This window comes from Rhineura floridana, chromosome 2 (genome assembly GCF_030035675.1).
Source record: "Rhineura floridana isolate rRhiFlo1 chromosome 2, rRhiFlo1.hap2, whole genome shotgun sequence".
In the NCBI taxonomy this organism is placed as follows: Eukaryota; Metazoa; Chordata; class Lepidosauria; order Squamata; family Rhineuridae; genus Rhineura; species Rhineura floridana.
This window is the reverse complement of record NC_084481.1, coordinates 191,337,244-191,356,727: the sequence shown is the minus strand read 5'-3', so window position 1 is coordinate 191,356,727 and position 19,484 is coordinate 191,337,244. Positions and strand designations below refer to the sequence as shown.

Below are 19,484 nucleotides of genomic sequence, written 5' to 3'. Positions count from 1 at the left end.
TCAGTCAGTGTGTTCCCTGGTTGATTATTCAACATCCCTACTCTTGGTTTAAATTTCCCTTTCTTTTCTCTAATTTTTGGAATAGGACTCTTGTTCTACCTTTTCTGTTGTCCTCTTCTATTTCTATACAATAACTATTGCAATAGTTCTTTTTGTCCCTGTGTATTGGTCACTGTATTATTGCATTTAGGGTTCTGACTGTTTCTTTCTCCTTTTGCTTTTGCTTTCCTTCTTTCTTTAACCATTTTAAGAGTTTTGTCAGTCATCCATCGAGGTTTTTCTCTCTTTTTTACTAGAGGTATTATCTTTCTGCATTCTTCCCTGATAATGTCTCTGACTTCACTCCATAGTTCTTCTTGTTCTCTATCAGCTAGGCTTAAAGCCTCAAATCTGTTCCTTATTTGATCTTTATATTCTTCTGGGATGTTATTTAAATTGTATTTTGGCATTATGATTGATTTGTTGTTCTTCTTTAGCTTTACTCTGATTTTCGATACCACCAGTTCATGATCTGTACCACAGTCTGCTCCTGGTCTTATTTTTGCAGAAAGTATGGAACTTCATCTTCTGCTACCAGTTATATAATCAATTTGATTCCTATATTGAACATTTGGTGATTCCACATGTACAGTTGTCTTTTTGGTTGCTCAAAAAATGTGTTTGCAAGAAACAAATTATTGGCTTCACAGAATTCAATAAGTCTTTCTCCTGCTTCATTTCTATCTCCCAAGCCCCGTTTCCCCACAATTCCTAGTACTTCTCTGTTCCCTACTTTTGCATTTCAGTCCCCCATGATTATCAGCACATCTTGTTTTGGTGTGTGATCAATTTCTTCCTGTCGTCTGCGTAAAATCTCTCCAATTCCTCTTCTTCTGTGTTTGCTGTTGGAGCATAGACTTGGATAATGGTTATGTTAATAGGTTTCCCATTACATCTCATTGATACCACTCACTCAGACCTTGCGTTATAGCTCCTAATTGCTTTTGTTACATCACTTCTCACTATTAAAGCAACACCATTTTTTCATTTCCTGCATAAAATATTTTGTAGTTGCCTGACTGAAAATGTCCCAATCCTGCCCATTTTAATTCATTCACACCAAGTATTGTAATGTTGATGTGTTCCATTTCTTCCTTGACAATTTCTAACTTTCCCTGGTTCATTGCTTCTCACATTCTATGTTCCTATTGTGTGCATTGTACAACTCCAGACTCTCCTTTTTCATCAGCCTCTGGGCTTCCTTTCGGCTTTGACCCAGCTGCATCATTAGTCACAGAGCTAGTCGTACTTGTCCTTTGTTCTTCCCCAGTAGCTCGTTGAGTGCCCTCTGACCTGGTGGTCTCATCTTCCAGCGCTATCTTGTGTTGTATTTTGGATACTCTGTTCATAGGGTTTTCATGGTAAGAGGTATTCAGAGGTGGTTTACCATTGCCTTCCTCTGAGTGGATGCATCTTAGTCTGGTGTCTTAGCTTTGACCATTCTGCCTTGGGTGCCCCTGCTAGGAGTCTAGCCTCTTGGTCTAGACTGCTGACGGCATTGCTGTCAGCTTCTCCAACACTCTGAAACCCCCTCACCATATTAAGGTGTGCATCCTAGAGGTGGAGTGATCGTGGTACAGCAGAGTATTCAGTGTCCCAATGTCTCATGTAAATCAATGGCACTGTGATCTAGCCACAAACAGTAGTTGGGCAAATAGTGATCTGTCTACACTTAACTCTTTAACAACACCAGCAACATTCATTTTTATTTTCTTCTTAGCTTTTGAACACAAATGTAGTTTGTTTTTCTTGATCAGATCTCATAGATTCATGGTACTAATTTCTGAATCTCTGTGTTCTGAAATCTTCATACAATCTGGTACCATGAACATACAATCACCTAACATCCTTTGCAATTCTTTCACTGAAAACTTCCTTGCTTGCAATGTTAATGAGTTCAGGCCCATCATATGAAAATGGATTTCCAATCCGTTTCAGTTTGATGGGTAGTTTATGTATTGCTGTATCCCGTTTAGTGACTGCTTCTCTTGAGTTCTGATAATGCTTGTGCAATGTTGCCTGACATCTCTTGAGATAATGGTTCAAGTATTGATGCTGTTAAAAAATAACAGGCTGGAGCCTTAGGATGCTGGGTAATACCTACCAAGCCTCCTGCAACCTTCAAAGCTCTGTTCTCGTCTTCAAGTGCTTCATCAGCTCCAAGGAAACAGAACTTTCTCTAACAACCCAGTTACCTTTTTCAAAGTCCTTTCATATTTCAGGATCAGACTGTTTCAAAGCATATACTTCATCAAGGTAGTGTGCCATCATCCCAGAGTAATTGTGTAGATCTAATGCAAAGAAATACCAAACGCATCACTTCTACAGAGGAAATGTGCACCTTCCAGTTACAACTCCTAATAGACCGGATTACTTGCAACCAACACTCCACCATTGCCATGTACTCTCACGTCATTTTACATGTTGGGCTTGATTGTCCTTGGATCTCATCATATTCCCTTATTTGTCCAGAGAAATTGCATTTCTCTATAATGGTTAACAGATCTTCAGTATCTTTGCCTTTGGTAAAATCGGATTTACCTTGTAGGTTTTCAACCTTCTTATGAATTTCTTCGCATAGATGCTTCTTAAAGATTATTTCTAGGTAGCAGTCATACAGTGCAACGAGAGTACGTGTGTGAGCATCCACAGCACGTCGAAGGTGTTTCTCCATGATAATGTGATGCACAGTGCTGTCATTGTACAAAACATCCCACATTTCAGGAATACCAGATCCATCAATTTAAGTGCCAATTGCACAAAGTAATACCATGCATATGTGCAGTTCACCAAGCCAGAAAACAAATCTATCACAAAGACAGTGTTGAGCCATTATTAGTTGCTGTACAGGCTTATAGAGACCCAAATCTAATGTAACAACACTTTTTGATTTTGGTCCACAAATGTGTTTAGTTAAATTTTCCAGTTGGTGCAAGAATGTCAACTGAATTGAACGATCTGTTGGGGTAGCAGGTATGATTGGCAGAACACATACACATGTTATTTGTTTAGGAACTTCTTGCAATGCTGCATTGAAAACTGTTCAGTCAGAATGTCCGGATGAGCACCTGTTGCTCAGCTTCATTAACAGCATCTGTAATCATTGCATCTTTATCCTCCCTGTTTCTACGTTGTGTACTCTCAATATGCAAAATACTAGATTTTGCTATACTTCCCTTTTTGCATAGACACCAAGCCAAGTCTGCGTTTTGGAGTATTTTCAAATCCTTTGTTAACCAATTGACAACAGATTCCTTAAAAACGGTACTCTTTGGCTTAACGATTTTTGGACCATTTTAAGAAATGAATTCCATGATGTTGTGGGGTAGTTCTTGTAGTGGATGGTTACACATGCCAGCTTCAGAGAGTGTAATTGGCTGTAATTCATCTTCCTCATGACATTCTTGATAGCAAGTCTTAACTTCATGAAGGGTTCCCTTACCATCTGGTGTATCCTCAAGAAAATCTAAATTATCTGCAGCACAATAGACAAATCTTCCTTTCACAACATTTGGTGGGATGCACTGCAAAACCTCATTAGCTAAAGTTGTCTCAAACTGAAGAATGTTACTGTAGTCAGTTGAGGATCCTAAACCATGCATAAGCTGCACCAAGAATTTGCTATATGTTTCTGAATATATTGTTAGACTGACAGCAGCCTGAAGTGGAAGGTAACATGTCTGCCTTACTGAAGATCAATTATATAATGGTTTACCTGAAACATACAGAGAAAAAATTACAACACAGTTAATATGACACTACAGTATATGCTTAAAACCAAGAATTGTGGATATAATAATAAAGGTACAGTGAAAATTATTGGCTTTTGGGTTACACTTATTATTTTGTAGCTCTCTGAATTACCTTTAAACTGAGACCTTATAAATTAAAATCCATCCACTACGTATGGATATATTGATGATTTTGTGAACTTTGATGGCAGCCATCTTGATGATGTCCTCAAAACCATATGCCACACACTGTAGTTACACCATAGAAATTACGTACCTATAGGTAGTTTCTGATCAAATTTAACCACATTCTTTTCACTAATTCTGCCACGGGGCATGGTTTTTCTACATATGCTCCTGGACTAATATCCTGAATGTGACAGTCTAACTCTCTTCGCCCTAGGCCTCGGCGAGGTGTTTTGAAGTCAGGGAGGTAAGTAGAAATTAGCAAGGATTCTGGATACTGGGACCCTCCACAGCGTCTCATCTCCCACCTACTCTTCTTTTTCCTTCCCTCTTTCCTCCTAAAGGAGGAGGAGACCCAAGGGACGCAGCAAGAGGAAACGGGCAAAGCAGAGACCCAAAGATTGATTTCTATGTGAGTATCAACACTAGGGAACGTGGAAAGAATAATTCAGAAAGTCATGGTTTTCTCCCAGAAGTCCCTGCTTTGGCTCCAGCTTACTAGCATTGATAATATGAAGATGGAGATTCCACTGCAAAGAAAAGCCTATTAGCCATCTGGAAGCCTCCTATCACTTTGTTAATATTCCTTGCATCCATATAATTTCCACTGCATGCTTGTCACCATATCCAAGGCTGTGGGTTATTTGGGTAATGGCAGCCTCAGGTTTTTAGACCATAGAATTGTGACCTACATTGTTCCTACCACCAGAAACATTTTTGAAGTGCTCTTTTTCTTCATGGACAGTTAGCTAATCCCATTTAATAGAAACAGAGTAAAGGAGCTGCCAGTGTTGGATGTATGAGCACACAGTTGGCACTAAACAGGCGCTGCATAGTAGCTTCATTCTTTGGCAGTTTTATTGTGGTCTTGGTGCTGCAAGGTTTGCATAGTGTCCATACGATGTTGTCCTATTCAAAATGCTGTCCCATATAGTTTCCCCTTTAATATTGATTTACAGTTTCTGAGGAAAATCTGGTAAGTTAAAAAAACTTACAGAAGCCATAAATCTGGATTAAAGGAGGGGGGAAATGATATGGCACTTTGATGAGGATGACGTTGTGTGGCCATTGTGAAAACTTCCATGCATGAGCAACATTCAGTCCACAATAAACTGCCATACGGAAGCACCCCAAACCCCGAAAGGAATGTCCCTAATTTGGCTAAAGATAAATTTTATTTAGGTTCCATTGAAATTGATGAAACTTCAGTTAGACACTGTTTACCTGCCTGCCTGATTTCAACCGGACTTGAGTTGACTCCAGCCCACCAATGTCTGCAGCAATGAGGGGGGTGATGATGCATTTCTTTGGTATTTGAGGTGACAGGCCCCTTAAGATTCCCATAACCCAAAGATTTTCCTCATTGCCACCCTTATCAATTGATTAGGGCAGAGGCAAAATTTTAATCTGTGACTAATACTTTTGTTGACTAATTGCATAATCATTAATTTAATAATCAATTAAAAGTTGCGCCCCCTAATTAAAATCTATTTAACTTGCTGTGTTTCACTTTAAAGCTCACCATAAAATCTTTCCATTTAACACGTCATCTAATGGCTTAAGATAAAGAATTAATACCAAGGACTTGAATGGTTTGTTTGCATTTGTTGTCCAGAAAGTAAACTTTAACCTTTCAGGAGGAAAAAGTGAAACTGTTGCTTATTTGAACTAATTGGAGCCCTTATCTGCAGGGAAAGGGAAGATCTGGAAAGGATTTGAGGAGATAAATGTAGCAAGTTTTCCATTGTGCCTTGTTGATGAGAGTACGGGCAGTGTTTCTGTGATTTGTACTTGACAGTGCAACTTTGTCTCTCCAGTTTAGAGACTCCTTAAAATTTGTATCTTTGTCATATCTATCAGTCTTTTTTGCCTAAAAGAAAAATAACATGCTTTACAGAAAAGCAATACCTAGTAAAAGCCGTACTTAACAGTAAAGTGTCTTCAGGATGCATTGAACCAAGTCAAACTTAGAGTAGACATATTGAAATCAATGGGCTTCAGTTAGTCACATCAATTTATTTCAATGGGTTCACATACAACTCTTAGTCTGGATGAAGAGACTAATGCAAATTTGGTGGTAATTTTTTGTGTGCTTGCGTGCAGAGCTCTGGCGTAAGGGCCAGGATCTGAACAGCAGCTTTAGATGCACTCAAGGGCTTCAGCTCAAAGTAACAGACTCCTATGTCTTATCTCACATCTCACTCTCTCTGACACACATGCACACACAGATTTTCCAAAAATCTCCATTTCAAAAGAGGATTGCTGTGTGGCATTTGGAACTGCTGCTGCTCAAGAAACAAAAGCTGAAAGCCCTTAAAAGCCAAGGCCAGGACAACTAAAACACAGTTGGTGTTCTCTTTGTGGCTTCTAATCAGATTTTTAAAAGTGTCCTTAGGAGACTTGATTAATCGTACATAGTGAGGTGCCTCAATTGGGAACTTGGAAACTGGCTTCTAGTGAGAAATTCTGCTGGTCAACGACCGAAATAAATAAATAATAATTATTATTATTCTAGTGAGAAATGAGGTGATTAGAGGTCAACAAACTTATTGATAGAGGTGATCCAGTGGAAATAGTATACTTGGACTTTCAAAAACCTTGCAACAGCATACATCACCGAAGAGTCTTGAGTAAGCTTAGCAGTCATGGAATAAGAGGAGAGATCATTTTGTGGATCAGAAACTGGCTAGGAAACAGGAAGCAGAGAGTAAGAATAAATTGACAGTTCTCCCAATGGAAGGATATAGAAAATGGAGTCCCCCCAAGGATTGATATTGGGACCTGTGCTTTTTAACTTGTTCATAAACAAACTAGAGTTAGGGGTGAGCAGTGAGGTGGCCAAGTTTGCTAATGATACGAAATTGTTCAGGGTTATTAAAACAAAAAGGGATTGCAAGGAGCTTCAAAACAATGTCTCTAAACTGAGTGAGTGAGCAGTAAAATGGCAAATGCAATTCAATGTAAACACATGTAAAGTTATGCATATTGGAGCAAAAAGATCTTAATTTCAGATATATGCTTGTGGGGTCTCACTAGTGGTGATTGACCAGGAGCAAGACCTTGTGGTCATAGTGGATAAATTGATGAATATGTCGACCCAGTGTGCGGCAGCTGTGAAAAAGGCAGGAATTCCATGCTAGGGATCAGTAGAAAAGGTATTGAAAATAAAACTGGCGATATCATAATGCCATTATACAAATCCATGGTGCGGCTGCGTTTGGAATACTGTGTATAGCTCCGGCTGCTTCCCCTCAAAAAGGACATTGCTGAGTCGGAAAAGGTTCAGAAAAGGGCAACCGAAATGATCAAGGAGATGAAGTGGCTCCCGCATGAGGAAAGGATGTAGCATTTGGAGCTTTTTAGTTTAGAGAAAAGGCAAGTAAGAGGTGACATGATAGAAGTGTACAAAATTATTCATGGCATGGAGAAAGTGGATAGAGAAAAGTGTTTTCCCCTCCCTCATAACACTAGGCTGTCCAGTGAAGCTGAATGTTGGAAGATTCAGGACAGACAAAGGAAAGTATTCTTCACACAGTGCATAGTTTGCTCGCACAAGAGGTAGGGATGGCCACTAACTTGGATGGCTTTAAAGGAGGATTAGACAAATTAATGGAGGATAAGGCTATAAATGGCTACTAGCCATGATGCCTATGCTGTGCTTCCATAGTTCAAGGTAGTATCATTCCTAATACCAGTTGCTGGAAACTGCAAGATGAGGACTCGATGGGCCACTGGCCTGATCCAGCAGAGTCTGATGTTCTTAAGAACTTTGGTGTGGACTTTGCCACCAGAAAGGTGGATGGCCTTGCCAAGCCCAGTGTGATGATCATCAGCTGCAGTGGGGATATTATAATGATCAAAACAGAGAGTAGTTTAAAGAATGCAGAGTTTTCTTTTGAAGAGTTTGATGAGACCACAGCAGATGACAGGAAAGTAGAGTATTTTGATACTAGACAGTGGCTCACTTAATCAGGTGCAGAAATTGGCTGGAAAAAAGAAACTACAATAAAAAATACAATAACGCGTGGAGAGCTGGTTGTGTAATGTGTAATGGCAATGTTATCTCCACTTCATGAGGAAGCATGAGGACTCCTTTATATGCACTTACTGGGACCCTGAGGCAGAGGATGAAGCTCGGTTCAGTGATCAGAGCCTCACAAAGAAATTGCTTTCTTCAAAGAACTGAGTTGGTGTCAGACCAACTCCAAAGCACTCTTGTATCTAATCTGAAGTACTGTGGTTATTCAATAAAGTGCTCACATTGAGAGAGCATCTATCTAAAATAAAACAATTCTCAAAACTGAGCAATTTCTGTACTTGGTGAATTGTGGATAATCTTACACTTGTTTCCATCTCTGTAAACTAAGCAGCTATCTTTGGGAATTACCAATGCTTACTGGTGGTGACAGCATTAGTTATGCTGATGACTTGCCAGAAAGACAGCCACTCTAAGAGCACAGTTGGATGCACACCTACTTGAATAATATGGGATTTTCTTCTGCATGAACATACACAGTATGGGCAGCAAAGTTTTCAGTAAAAAGCACATCACATTCTTAGAAAGAACTGAGTATCCAAAAGTCATTTCTCATGCAAGCAGAAATGTTCTTTCTATTGTTTCTTTGGATTTTAAGGTTGCATTTATTATTTTATAATGTGATTTTGGTATTTATTGTGTTATTGTTACTTAATGTTCTATAGTTAATTACTTCAACATTATTATTGAGAAGTCGTATATAAAAATGTAATACATAAACACATAAATAAATTTGACAGTATGACCTTGTTAGGTTTCTAATTTGCTGACAATTATTACATCCCATGGCTAACAGATTTGTCTTGCTTCTTGTTTATCCTGTCCTATGCTCTCTTTCCAGGTGTGACATTTGATGAAGGTGGCTGCTTTGTCAGCAGATGGCAGCGCCACAGTGCCTGTATTTATTACCCAGTCCTCTTCAACATTCCCCTATCCATGAACCAATCACATTTTTGACTGATGAATTCTGGAGGGCCCATAGCAATTCAGTCACTTACAAACAATCTGAACAAACAGGGAAGAACAAAGACAACATCATAGTGGGAATATATCAAGTCAATATAAAGGAGATGCTAATTGCATACTAGAATGTTGATCGGGGGCCAGGTGAATGCAGCAGTTAGTGAGGTTAATTCCCTGCCTTCACGTGACCAATATTTCACACTGACATACACAGAATTGGAATCAAAATGGAAGTACAAGAAAAGAACAGTTGGCCGAACAGTCAGGTATAGTGGTATGCAGTGTGAACTTAAAACAAACTGGCCATAAATAGAAGCAAATGCTTCCTGCCAAATTGTCTGGATACTTTGTTCTGGCTGGGGAATGAGGTGGCAAAACCAAAACAAAGCAAATGGTTTGAGCCAAGGTTGCATTGGGAACACTCTAGATTTTGCCAAGGACTCCTGTATCAGAAGAAACAATGCTTTGCCAGCCCCCTGACACATCTAAAAGACCTTCCTTGATGAACTAAAGCTAAAAGAGTTCCTTGTCAAGTAGCATCCTGGAAGCTGTGGAAAGAGTCTTTATGTTCAGAGGCAGCAGATCCTGTTCTGAAGAAAACCCTGGCATGTTACTTGTGAAGAGCCAGAGCCAAGGAAATACGGGGTTGGGCAGACAACATGTGTGGAGCTCAGACTGCTATGGTTTAGTGCACAAATAGAATTCCTGCATAAGCGTTTTCTGCAAAAACTAGTTCTGGAAGTTACACAAGAGGGAGAGGCTTGAGTACCCCCAAGTTCTGAAGACGTGTAGCTATAAAGTGCACACAGTTACTTTTCCCAACAGAATTATTGCAGTATCCTATGCTTGGCAAATCTGTCTCGTGCTACTGTGTTTCATTTACAAACATAACTACCTATACAGGTTTTGTTGATGCAGCTGGTTTTGTGGTAGGTGGAAAAGACTATTACAACATAAGCAAGTGGGCAGTCCCACTCCAGCCCTATCCTGCTTCCCATGATCCACTCTCCACTAAATTGTGTCTCATCTTATGGCTTGGTATGTCGTCCCACAATGTCACATTTGGCAGTGGTGGCTCTTGCCAATTTATTAGAGCCCATCGATCTCATTGCATAGCACAATGGTCCAAAGTCAGTTTGCAGTCAGTCATATTGGAATGCATAACAAAAAAGTAACTGTAGGTTGGCTGTACAATAATAGCCAAAGTTAGTATGAATGATTGCAAAACAATATGCACTCTAAAGCAGCTCACATTGCTTGGGGAAGAAATACTGGTCTCAACTTCATGTTAGAGTGCATAATGTAAAACCAGTTGCATGCTTCAATGCTGAGTATGCTATGAATCAGGATTCTTTTAAGCTTGTAAAAAGTGATGACTAAGCAATGAGCTAAGTGATGAGTGTATACAAAATTAGTTATGGTTTTAAAGAAAACTAGGAGAGAGTGTCCTATTCATCCTTTCACATAAAAAGTGCAAGATGCCAGATGCAACTGACTACTTGTAGTTTCACACAAGGATACTGATGTATTTTGGCATGCAGTACAGCTGTTCTGTAGAATTCCACAGGATGTGGAGTATTGATAGGTTCAAAATGAGCTAGACAAAATTATGCAAGACAAAATGTCACCAGCCGTTAATGAAGAAAGTCAGGACATGCACCCTCATGCAGTTGTATGTGCAACTGCTAGAGTTCATAGTAAAAACAGGAAATTGAGTATTGCCTAATGTTCTCTGCTTTTGTAAATTTCCTGCTCAATATCCAATACTGGCCACTGGAATACAGGAAAAGATGGACTTTTGATGTGTCCCAGTGGATTTGTTGTTCCTTGTATCACAACAACATGGTGGTAATTTGGATCCTGATCCTGCAATGGAGTTTATTATTCTGTGGGGTGCAGTGAGACTTAGATTCCTGCTTTTCCATTCAATGCAATGCAGCAACATTCCAAATATATTCTAAATAAATATAGTAATGATTAAAGCACAGCTTCAGATTCTGAAAATATTTTAACAACTCATCCCAATGCCTCTTCGGAAAAGAAAAGCTTTCCAAGAACTAGTGTCTGCTTTCTCAGAATGTACGAGGCATTAACTCTTTTTGTGATCCTGCATCATTGTTGAATCACTTACTTTTGGTTGGGGAAATACGATCCAACATGTTGGGTTGTTAGATACTTTGGTCTGTCACACTTCCTGTGTACTTTTGGGCAAGTAATTTGGTACTTGCTATTCCTCATCTGCTAAGTGGATATAATGGATTAGGACCTTCTATACATCAGAGGATACTTGTGAAAATAATAATTGTGGAATGCTGGCCTATTGTGGTCATGGGAACCAGGTAAGTATATTGATGTGGTAGCTGAAAGTTCCTGTTTAGAAAGAATTCCAGTCTGCTTTCCTTCAGCATCCTTTTCTTCTGAGACTGATTGTAATGCAGTACACCCAAACATATACAAGTGCTCACTAGATAATTCCGAGCCTGAAAGAAGCATTCATCTGTATAGAAAAGCTGGCTACGATGATGGCAGCTAGGAAGCATCTATGGGAATTAACTCTTTTATTAGCTAGTTTCCCATGCATTTCAAACCCTTTACTCAAGGTTACTGGGGTTTCTTATGCTTAAAATTGCAGCTCTTCAGTGCCCTACAGTGATTCTGCCAGATAGTGGTGTAGTATAAAACACATAGCTAACTGAAGTGTATCCCACTACTATCTTGACTCTTGATCCAACTCCAGATCTACAACCTGAACTTCCCCTTCCTGAACTTGCTCTAATGTGCTGTACCTCTACCTCCACCCTCTAAGAGTGTTTGGCCATTTTTCATGCTCCCTTTCTGAACATGTTGTTTTTTGCCCTCACTGCCCATCATTAACTATTTTTAAACTTTATGGGGGTGGTCAGTTTTACAGTACTTTAATAACTAGCTTTGTTGTAAATAGGCTTCACTGGCTAAACGTATTCTATCATTCTCTGCAGAGAACCGTCCCTGGAAATCTCTTAAAGCAGTGCAACAGGAAGGCATCGAGTTCAGAATGCAAAACCCCTCAAGTGGGGAGGGGTGTGTGGGACAAAAATTCTATAGTCAATAGTCAATTTATTTATATATGGCATTTTCCACAAACTGTCTGTGCTCAAAGCGGTTTACATAAACAGTCCAAATGCTGTAGCATAATGATACATAATAAAAAGAACAATCACTACAACACTAAAATAATCCATATAATATACATAAAAATGTAAAAGAGCATAAAGCTCAAGCAAAAATATCCAAAAGCAGCCCCCAAAGCTGATATAATCTCATCTATCTCCCTGCACCTTGTACATTAACCCCAAAGGTTTATTTTTTATCTGGAAGCCGCCATGAGTTCCAGTTTTGGAAAAATGGTGGGGTATAAATAAAGATAATAATAATAATAAAGGCAAGAAGGTCTTCTGGAAGCCGCTCCCTTAACTCCTAGGGCTGGAGGATGGGGTAAGGCAGGCAGAAACAGCCATCCCTTGATGGCCAACACAGACTCTCCCGGTCTCTCTTCCCTCCAAGTTAGGAATAAGATGTGCCAAGAAGAGCTAGATTAGAGGCTATGAGGTGAATTTTAGGACACTGTTTACCTTTGATCAGTCCATATGTCTCTGCCACATTAAGGGGGGAAAGGCATAGTGCTTTCACAGTTTACTCCAGGTGTTACTATTGGAACAACAGTGCTCTACTACACAGAGTTCTCCAGTAGGAGATCGGGATAAGATCTAAAAGTCCTTCTGAGCAGCATTCCAATCAAATCAGAATATGTGACAGTGCAGGCAATTCTGAGATGCAGGGTAGCTACCTTCTGTGTCTGTTGTCACTCCCCCCCAAAAAATATGTGTTGGAAGTGGGGCAAAAGCAACTCCTGTTTTGTTCTTTTGCTTACATTCCAGAAGGGAGATAGTTAGGGTCCTCCAGATGGATAGGCTTGATTACCTTTACCTGTGGTGCTCTGACTGACTTCCTTCCATTGCTAGACTGATATGTCTTAGGGAAGCTTATCTGCCCCTCCTCCTTCCACCCTTTCCTTCTCTTCTTCAACTGTCCGAGAGAGAGGAGACATCTTTGTCTCTGCTCTCTCTCTCCTGACCCATGAGGGCAACTCCCAAGCCTGCGCATTGCACCTCCAACTTAGTTAGAACTAGGTATGCCTTTCTATCTACTATGCATTTCTCTTAGAAGCTCTTAGAGGCAAAAAGTCTTCCTTCAGAAAATGGAAGTCTTGTCCGAATGAAGAAAATAAAAAAGAACACAAACTCTGGCAAAAGAAATGCAAGAAGACAATAAGGGATGCTAAAAAAGAATTTGAGGAGCACATTGCTAAGAACATAAAAACCAACAACAAAAAATTCTATCAATACATTCAAAGCAGGAGACCATCTAGGGAGGCGATTGGACCCTTGGATGATAAGGGAGTCAAAGGTGTACTAAAGAACGATAAGGAGATTGCAGAGAAGCTAAATGAATTCTTTGCATCTGTCTTCACAGTGGAAGATATAGGGCAGATCCCTGAACCTGAACTAACATTTGCAGGAAGGGATTCTGAGGAACTGAGACAAATAGTGGTAACGAGAGAGGAAGTTCTAGGCTTAATGGACAATATAAAAACTGACAAATCACCGGGCCCGGATGGCATCCACCCGAGAGTTCTCAAAGAACTCAAATGTGAAATTGCTGATCTGCTAACTAAAATATGTAACTTGTCCCTCAGGTCCTTCTCTGTGCCTGAGGACTGGAAAGTGGCAAATGTAACGCCAATATTCAAAAAGGGATCCAGAGGGGATCCCGGAAATTACAGTCCAGTTAGCTTAACTTCTGTCCCTGGAAAACTGGTAGAAAGTATTATTAAAGCTAGATTAACTAAGCACATAGAAGAACAAGCCTTGCTGAAGCAGAGCCAGCATGGCTTCTGCAAGGGAAAGTCCTGTCTCAGTAACCTATTAGAATTCTTTGAGAGTGTCAACAAGCATATAGATAGAGGTGATCCAGTGGACATAGTGTACTTAGACTTTCAAAAAGTGTTTGACAAGGTACCTCACCAAAGACTTCTGAGGAAGCTTAGCAGTCATGGAATAAGAGGGGAGGTCCTCTTGTGGATAAGGAATTGGTTAAGAAGCAGAAAGCAGAGAGTAGGAATAAACAGACAGTTCTCCCAATGGAGGGCTGTAGAAAGTGGAGTCCCTCAAGGATAGGTATTGGGACCTGTACTTTTCAACTTGTTCATTAATGACCTAGAATTAGGAGTGAGCAGTGAAGTGGCCAAGTTTGCTGACGACACTAAATTGTTCAGGGTTGTTAAAACAAGAAGGGATTGCGAAGAGCTCCAAAAAGACCTCTCCAAACTGAGTGAATGGGCGGATAAATGGCAAATGCAATTCAATATAAACAAGTGTAAAATTATGCATATTGGAGCAAAGAATCTGAATTTCACATATACGCTCATGGGGTCTGAACTGGCGGTGACCGACCAGGAGAGAGACCTCAGGGTTGTAGTGGACAGCACGATGAAAATGTCGACCCAGTGTGCGGCAGCTGTGAAAAAGGCAAATTCCATGCTAGCGATAATTAGGAAAGGTCTTGAAAATAAAACAGCCGATATCATAATGCCGTTGTATAAATCTATGGTGCGACCACATTTGGAATACTGTGTACAGTTCTGGTCGCCTCATCTCAAAAAGGATATTATAGAGTTGGAAAAGGTTCAGAAGAGGGCAACCAGAATGATCAAGGGGATGGAGTGACTCCCTTACGAGGAAAGGTTGCAGCATTTGGGGCTTTTTAGTTTAGAGAAAAGGCGGCTCAGAGGAGACATGATAGAAGTGTATAAAATTATGCATGGCATTGAGAAAGTGGATAGAGAAAAGTTCTTCTCCCTCTCTCATAATACTAGAACTCGTGGACATTCAAAGAAGCTTAATGTTGGAAGATTCAGGACAGACAAAAGGAAGTACTTCTTTACTCAGTGCATAGTTAAACTATGGAATTTGCTCCCACAAGATGCAGTAATGGCCACCAGCTTGGATGGCTTTAAAAGATTAGACAAATTCATGGAGGATGGGGCTATCAATGGCTACTAGCCATGATGGCTGTGCTCTGCCACCCTAGTCAGAGGCACAATGCTTCTGAAAACCAGTTGCCAGAAGCCTCAGGAGGGGAGAGTGTTCTTGCACTCGGGTCCTGCTTGTGGGCTTCCCCCAGGCACCTGGTTGGCCACTGTGAGAACAGGATGCTGGACTAGATGGGCCACTGGCCTGATCTAGCAGGCTCTTCTTATGTTCTTATGTTCTATAAATAAAGTATCTTTTCCTATTTTATTAACTCTTAAGTCTCAGTGATCTCAATGCAGGGCAAAAGCCTGCTACTTAGGTAAACGCACACACTGGCACACATGCATTTCAGACTGCTGAGTTACTCTACTAACAAATATACAAATTTACACTACAACAATATGAAGGCATTAGTAAGCAACCAGTGCCTTAGAGGTGGTTCTCCACATCCTTTGGTGAAGGCTCCCCCTTCCCCAAGCCTAGAAAGAAAATGAATTCATGGAAGTGAATGAATTAACAATGGTTGAATAAAGGGAGAGGGTGAGTGCTTGTTCATGTGAAAGGGTGCATGTGAGAGAATGGATGGTTGATGGATGAATGAAAGAGGAGGAGAGAGAGATGGGAAAAAGGGTTGTCCCATTCATTTTTAGGTAGGGCCCCAACACTTTTTTATTCTGGCCCTGTCCACTGCTACCTGTATGTGGCTGTGATGTTCCTATATTAATGTATATATGGTAAGTGTTGTTGTTTAGAAGATACATGGTAAGTGGAGTGAAAGAGGAGGGGGAGTGAATGGGCAGTAGAATGCTAGATGATTGGCTGAGTGTTTAAAAATGGCTGAGCGTATAAAAGGAAGAGTGAGAGTGGTGTGGTGGTGGTGGTGGATGAGGTGAACTGAGTGGGTGGTTTTGGTGGGTTTGAGAGAGTTGTTTGCCAGGAGAGAGTGGAGAAGGAGGGGGGTGGAGTTCGGATTAGTATTGAGTAAAACCATATGCTTATGTGCCTTAAGAAGAAATCTTGTTAATCTTGTTAGCTTTGTTATCTTTAATAAATACTTAATTTGGTTTACCAAAGGCCTGATCCTTGGCTGGGGTTTCACAGACCAGAAGGGAGGGTAAGGTAATGACCAAGGCTGAAGGGGAACTGTAACAAATGGTGGCAGCGGTGAAGAGAATAACAATACCAGTATTCAGAGTCTCTGGGAATACTAGTATTAGGACGTGACTGGTGGTTGCCTAGCAGGGGGATCTGTTGAGATCTGTGCTAGAGCGGGGAGAGAAAAAATAAAATAAAGGACAGTCCGGACTGGTGGAGTCCCTGGTGGTGCCTAGTGACAGGCAGTAGCCACGCGCAGGTAGGAACCTGACAGGGAGAGCCAGGGAAGGGCGTCACAGTGGCCCCCAACCATTTTCCCTCCCCCAAAGTGATGTGACCCTCAACTTCAAAAAGGTTCCTCACCCTAGGGCTAAGGTCACATAAACAATATTGTTATCAGACATCTACTCCTTGCATGAAATGTGAGAACATAAGAAAAGCCTTCCTGGATAAAGCCAAAGGCCCACCTAGTCCAGCATCCTGTTCATACAGTGGCCAACCAGATGCCCAAGGCCAAGGGAAGCCCACAAGCAAGACATGAACAAAATAGCACTATTTCCACTTGTGATTCCTAGCTACTGGTATATCTAGGCATGCCACTTGCAATACAGGAGGTAATACTGTACATAGCCATAATGACTAGTAGTCATGGATAGCCTTATCCTTCATGAGTTTGTCTTAATCCCTTTTAAAGCTGTTAAGTTGGTGTCACTTGCTACATTTTAAAGTAGAGAATTTCATAGCTTTAACCATGCACTGTGTGAAGTTTTCAGCTTCACTGGATGACCCTGGGTTCTAGAGTTATAAGAGAGGGAGAAAAATATATCTCCATCTACTTTCTCCACACCGTCCATAATCTTACACACATCCTATTGGAACTGCAACAGCAGGGATAATTCCATTTGCAATGTAAAGATTAATTCTGTCACTAGCCAAGAGGGAAACAGGTGGAGGTGTTGCTTAGCAACCAGGCAGAGTGCCATCATCCTCAGTGAGGTAGCACACTGCTCTGATTAGTTGTGTAGTTCTGAGGGAGTTTTCATCTGTATGTTTGGTTGTTATGTCTCCCTGCTGTGTACAAGGCCTGAACTGAAAGATAAAATCTCTTTGTTCCTTTCTCCTCAAATTATACACTGTTTTTGTTCAGTTTGCTCAGTAAAGTGCTATCAGGAATTTTCTTTCTGGACTCCATCTGCATTGACTTTGCTAATACCCCCGTTACTCACCTTCCCCCCCCCAAACTAATAATTCACTAATAGACAAAAAAGCCTACCTGTTTAAGAACATACCTATAGTCAACAGATATTTCTATCAAACTTTAAAAAGCAGGGAAATTGGGCAGCTATAGTGAATCCACCAGGGAGCAGGAGACCTGGCCTCCTCTCTGAGATATTGTACTGCCCTACAAATTTGTAAAAATGCAAACACAATTTGGATTGGGCTTTCACAGTCCAATCCACTTCCTGTGTAGCTGGAAGAATTTGGTAACATGTGCTTCAGAACATATGGTGAGCGGTGGCAACACCTGCCATCTCCAAAGATGAATTACATTTTTGTAGGCGTGTTGGTATTCTTACTTTGCTTCTTCCCTGTGTTACTACAGTTTCTACAGAGAATTTAACTTAGAAAATTATATTTCTCTCATCACCCAACCTAGACATCTGTGTCAAATTTATTTTCATTAATTTCAAAGCCTTTGAATTGGTAAATGTCATATGATGGTGAAGATAGCCTTTTGTGTTTCAAACTGGAGGTTACTATATGTTCTATTTCTATTTTGGGTGCATTAACAGCTGAATCTGAAACTGCAGTTTGATGCAAAATCAGACTGATTACAATATGTTGCTACTTAAGCAATGAATCTAGCTGTTGGGGAAAAAACCAAACTTGGCCTGCCCAAGATGCATGTTTTCAGCCTGCTATGCTTAAACTATTCCAGTTAAGGAAAGGTGGGCATGGTCAATTAAAAACATAGAGCATACCTAGAATTTTGCTAGAATATATTTCACCTCCCACTGTTTTATCTTGTGCAAACTGAGACACTCCTCATGTCCATTGGAGACTATTCTGCAGAATAGTCAGTGCCATTATTCCACAGTTGTTTTTGGAGTTTTTTTAGTATGAATTTTGCAGTGTTGCTGTACTTCACATATTCACAGAAACAGAAGCAAAAGAAAATGCTTTACTAAAATTGTAAAGTAAATCAAGCATATTTAAAGTGACTAACTGAACTATACCAACTGTCTTAATAATGTTGCTTCCTCCCTGCTAAAACAAGATCAGCACAGCACATGTCTTATTTCTGTTATTTGGGCTAATTGCAGCTGTTGCCAGAGGCACATGTTATCAAATTGTTCCAAGCTACACAGGAAGTGGATTGGACTGTGAAAGACCAACCCAAATTTTTAGGGCAGTACAATATCTCAAGGGAGGTCAGGTCTCCTGCTCCCTGGAGCATTCACTATAGCTGTCCAATTTCCCTGCTTTGTAAAGTTTTATAGAAATATTTGTTGGCTATAGGTACGCTCTTAAACAGCAAGGCTTTTTTTTTGCCTACTAGTGAATTTCTCTGCTTTTCAATCCAGGAGGTAAGAAATGGAATCTTGTGCAAGTTTGCTGAGGATGGACTGATCATTTGTATGCTTATTGAGTTCAGTGGGATTTACTCCCGTGCAATCATGTTTAGGATAGGTGAAACTGACTATGAGGGGAGGAGGGAGGGACAGTGGTCAGGGAAGGAAGAAGGAAGGGGGGGAGGAAGAAGGGAGGAAGGGACAGGGGAGGAGAAGGAGGGGAGGGGAAGGAGAGAGGAGGAAGGAGAGGAGAGGGGGAAGGAGAGGAAAGAAGGGAAAGGCAGGTCTGATCATTTGCATGCTTATTGAGTTCAATGGGATTTATTCCCATGCAATCATGCTTAGATTAGGTGAAACTGCCCATGGAGGAGGAGAGGGAGAGGAGACAGGAGAGGGAAGGCGGGGGAGGGGATTGGAAGGAGACGGGGAGTGAGGGGCAAAGGAAGGGTAAGGGCAAAAGGGAGTGCATAGGGAGTAGGAGGGGAGGGGAGGTTTGATCATTTACATGCTTACTGACTTGGTGGAGGGGCAGGGAGGGGGGAGGGAAGGAGATTGGGTGGGCAGGCACTAGGCAGAGGGAAAGTCCCTTTCCTTTCCAAAAGGAAAAATGTGAACAGTATTATTGTTTTTCAGGGTTTTCCCCAACTTTTTATTCTACAGCAGGCACATGTAGTCTCCCACCCAAATTTAAACAAAAGCTGTCCCTGGCCATATCCACACCAGATCTTTATTTCACTTTAGACAGCCCTGGCTTTCTCCAAAGAATCCTGGGAAGTATAGTTTGTGAAGG

At 40.8% G+C, this 19,484-nt stretch overlaps 1 protein-coding gene across 6 annotated transcripts in view; it reads left to right on the top strand.

Annotated features, from left to right (window-relative positions):
- The window catches only part of PGF (placental growth factor), a 36,304-nt gene extending 25,372 nt beyond the window's left edge, over nucleotides 1-10,932 (top strand). For 3 of the 6 annotated variants that reach the window (XM_061611756.1, XM_061611755.1, XM_061611752.1), the window contains exons 5-7: nucleotides 4,174-4,203; nucleotides 4,301-4,368; nucleotides 8,834-10,932. In XM_061611756.1, coding sequence (XP_061467740.1) covers nucleotides 4,174-4,203; nucleotides 4,301-4,361 — 91 coding nt within the window. In that variant the 3' untranslated portion in view covers nucleotides 4,362-4,368; nucleotides 8,834-10,932. Of the gene's footprint in view, nucleotides 1-4,173; nucleotides 4,204-4,300; nucleotides 4,369-5,647; nucleotides 8,591-8,833 lie in introns of those variants that run through there. The other 3 variants (XM_061611754.1, XM_061611753.1, XM_061611757.1) reach the window with 3 other exon arrangements.
- The last annotated feature ends 8,552 nt before the right edge of the window (nucleotides 10,933-19,484 follow it).